Source organism: Limulus polyphemus, unplaced genomic scaffold, assembly GCF_000517525.1.
Source record: "Limulus polyphemus unplaced genomic scaffold, Limulus_polyphemus-2.1.2 Scaffold302, whole genome shotgun sequence".
Classification (NCBI taxonomy): Eukaryota; Metazoa; Arthropoda; class Merostomata; order Xiphosura; family Limulidae; genus Limulus; species Limulus polyphemus.
The window spans coordinates 112,320-114,865 of NW_013665912.1; the positions used below are offsets into that span (position 1 = coordinate 112,320).

At 33.4% G+C, this 2,546-nt stretch overlaps 1 protein-coding gene across 1 annotated transcript in view; it reads right to left on the bottom strand.

Moving 5' to 3' along the window:
* Nucleotides 1-2,546, bottom strand: part of LOC106457193 (importin-9-like) — an 82,635-nt gene that overhangs the window by 6,160 nt on the left and 73,929 nt on the right. Inside the window, exon 22 of the mRNA XM_022383041.1 lies at nt 46-241. Coding sequence (XP_022238749.1) covers nt 46-241 — 196 coding nt within the window. The remainder of the gene's footprint in view (nt 1-45; nt 242-2,546) is intronic.

Sequence of the window (2,546 nt, forward strand, 5' to 3'; positions counted from 1 at the left end):
CAGTTCACCTATAATATCTGTAATCCTTATCCAAATTCATGTAGAAAAATCCATTATATCCAATAAACTATTATTGTAAATACCAAAATATGCATACAATATCTTACTTTGAGAGGATTTAGAGCGAGTTCGGATTTCTGAAATGGAATTGAAGATTTGGTCTCCTTTGACACTGATGGCCACCAACCTCTGGTCATTGTTTTCCACTCCATGTTCTAATAACTTGCACAGAGCAAGAGTACTACAAAACAAACAATAGTGAAATTTATGCAAATACCAAGTGTTAAAACACAATTTAAAAAGAACAAAAGTTCAAGAGAACAATACATATTACTATCTACAAAGAGATGAGATAAAAAAAAAAACTCAATAATACATTTCAATTTAGATATTCACGTCTATTACCAAATCACATAACTTTATACGTGAGGAGTGAATTGCATTCTGTTGAGTTAGAGCATATTAAAGAAAATAGCACTGAGGTTGAGTCAGTTTGGGTTAGTGTTGGTGATATAAAGGGAAAAGTCTTGTGATTGGGATTTCTTATAGACCACCATATCAGAATGTAAAAGTTAATGACAAACTATATAATAAGATCAGAATGGTAGTTGAAAAAGATGTTGTTATTATGGAAGATTTTAATTTCAAGAGTAATGATTGGGGAAATTTCAAGTCTGACAGTGAGGGGGATAAGTTTTTGGAAATTGTTCAGGATACTTTTACACACCAACTGATGATGGAACCTACAAGAGAGGGAGCTACATTAGGTTTAATATTAGCATCCGATGTAAATATGAGAGACAGTTGTGGTTGGTGAGCATTTAAGTTAAAGCAATCATTGCACTGTTAGGTGTGGGATTTTACTACACGTAGAATTGAAGAAGAATAATATCCTGATTCCAACTTTAAGGAAAGCCAATTTTGATGGTATGAGACATGATCTGGCTAACCAGTTGGGAGGGCAATCTTGAACAGATATGGAGAGTATTTAGAGAAAACTTTATATGCATATAGAACATACGTATACCCTACAGAAAAAAAGGGCAATGGAGCAAAACAAGCCAGTATGGTTTAGTAAAGATTTAAGAGATCATATTAGGGATAAACATAATAAATTCAAGAAATTTAAACTTACTTGAAACAATAAGGATTTGGAGGACTATAGGAAATCAAGAGAGCTGGTTAAAAAGGAAGTTAAAATGGCAAAAACTGTATATGAAAAAGGGTTGGCTGATAGAGTTAAATAAAACAATAAGGAATTCTTTAGGTACATTATGGGTAAGCAAAATGCTAGGATGGGGACTGGGCCTCTTAAAAATGATAGTGGGGAGCTGATCTCGGAAGATTGTGAGATGGTAAACGTACTAAATTATATGTTCTCTTCAGTTCTTACGAAGGAAGATACCAGTATTATGCCTCAACTAGAGCACTTAATGTATGGGGAAAACACTGATGTATAAGATATAATTTTAAGTTCTGAAATTATAAGAGAAAAGTTAGAAAACCTAAAAGTTGATAAATCCTCTGGACCAGACAACTTTTATTCTAGAGTTTTAAAGAAATTTAAAGATTTTATTTATGAACTGCTAGCTAATATTTTTATAGGTCATTGAGTAGTGGAAGAGTATTAGAAGATTGGAAGTTGGCTAATGTTAGTCCCATATTTAAAGGTGGTGATAAATATTGTCCAGGCAATTATATGCCAGTTTTACATCAGTAGTTGAAAAGGTTTTTGGACAGTATGATTAAAGATGCATTGCAGAGTCACTTAAAGCAGTTTGATATAGTGTCAAAGAGCCAGAATGGTTTCACTAAGGGAAAGTCTTGTTTAACAAACCTTCTGAAATTCTTTGAGGATGTTACTGCAAGAGTTGATGAAGGAAATACTGTGGATTTGGTTTACCTTAATGTTCAGAAAGCATCTGACAAGCTGACTCACAAAAAAGACTTGTTAAAAAAAATAAAATCTGTGGGTGTGGTGAAAATGTTATTAAAATGGATAGAAAATTGACTGGAGAGAAGAAAGCAGAGAGTGGTAATAAACGGAGTTAGATCTGACTGGATCACAGTTACAAGCGGTGTGCCTCAGGGCTCCGTGCTGGGTCCTCTGCTGTTTACGATCTATATTAATAATATTGACTCTGGAATGGCTAACAAAATTTTGAAGTTTGCAGATGACATTAAGATTTTTAGGGTGGCTAACTGTATAAAAAATGTTGCAGACTTACAGGGAGATGATGTTTAACTATCCAAAATGCAAAGTGATGCATGTAAGCTTTCACAATTCAAATTACTGTTACAATTTCAATGGGAATACATTGAATACTGTGGTTGAACAAAAATATCTTGGTGTTGTGATTGAAAAATCACTTAAGTCATCTAAACAGTGTATTGTAGCTAGGAATATGGCTAATAGAATTTTTGGTAGCATCTATAGAAATATTGAATACAAGACAAGGGATATTATTGTTTCACTGTACAGATAGATCACTTGTAAGGCCTCATTTAGAATACTGTGTACAGTTTTGCGCTCCCTTACTCAAGAA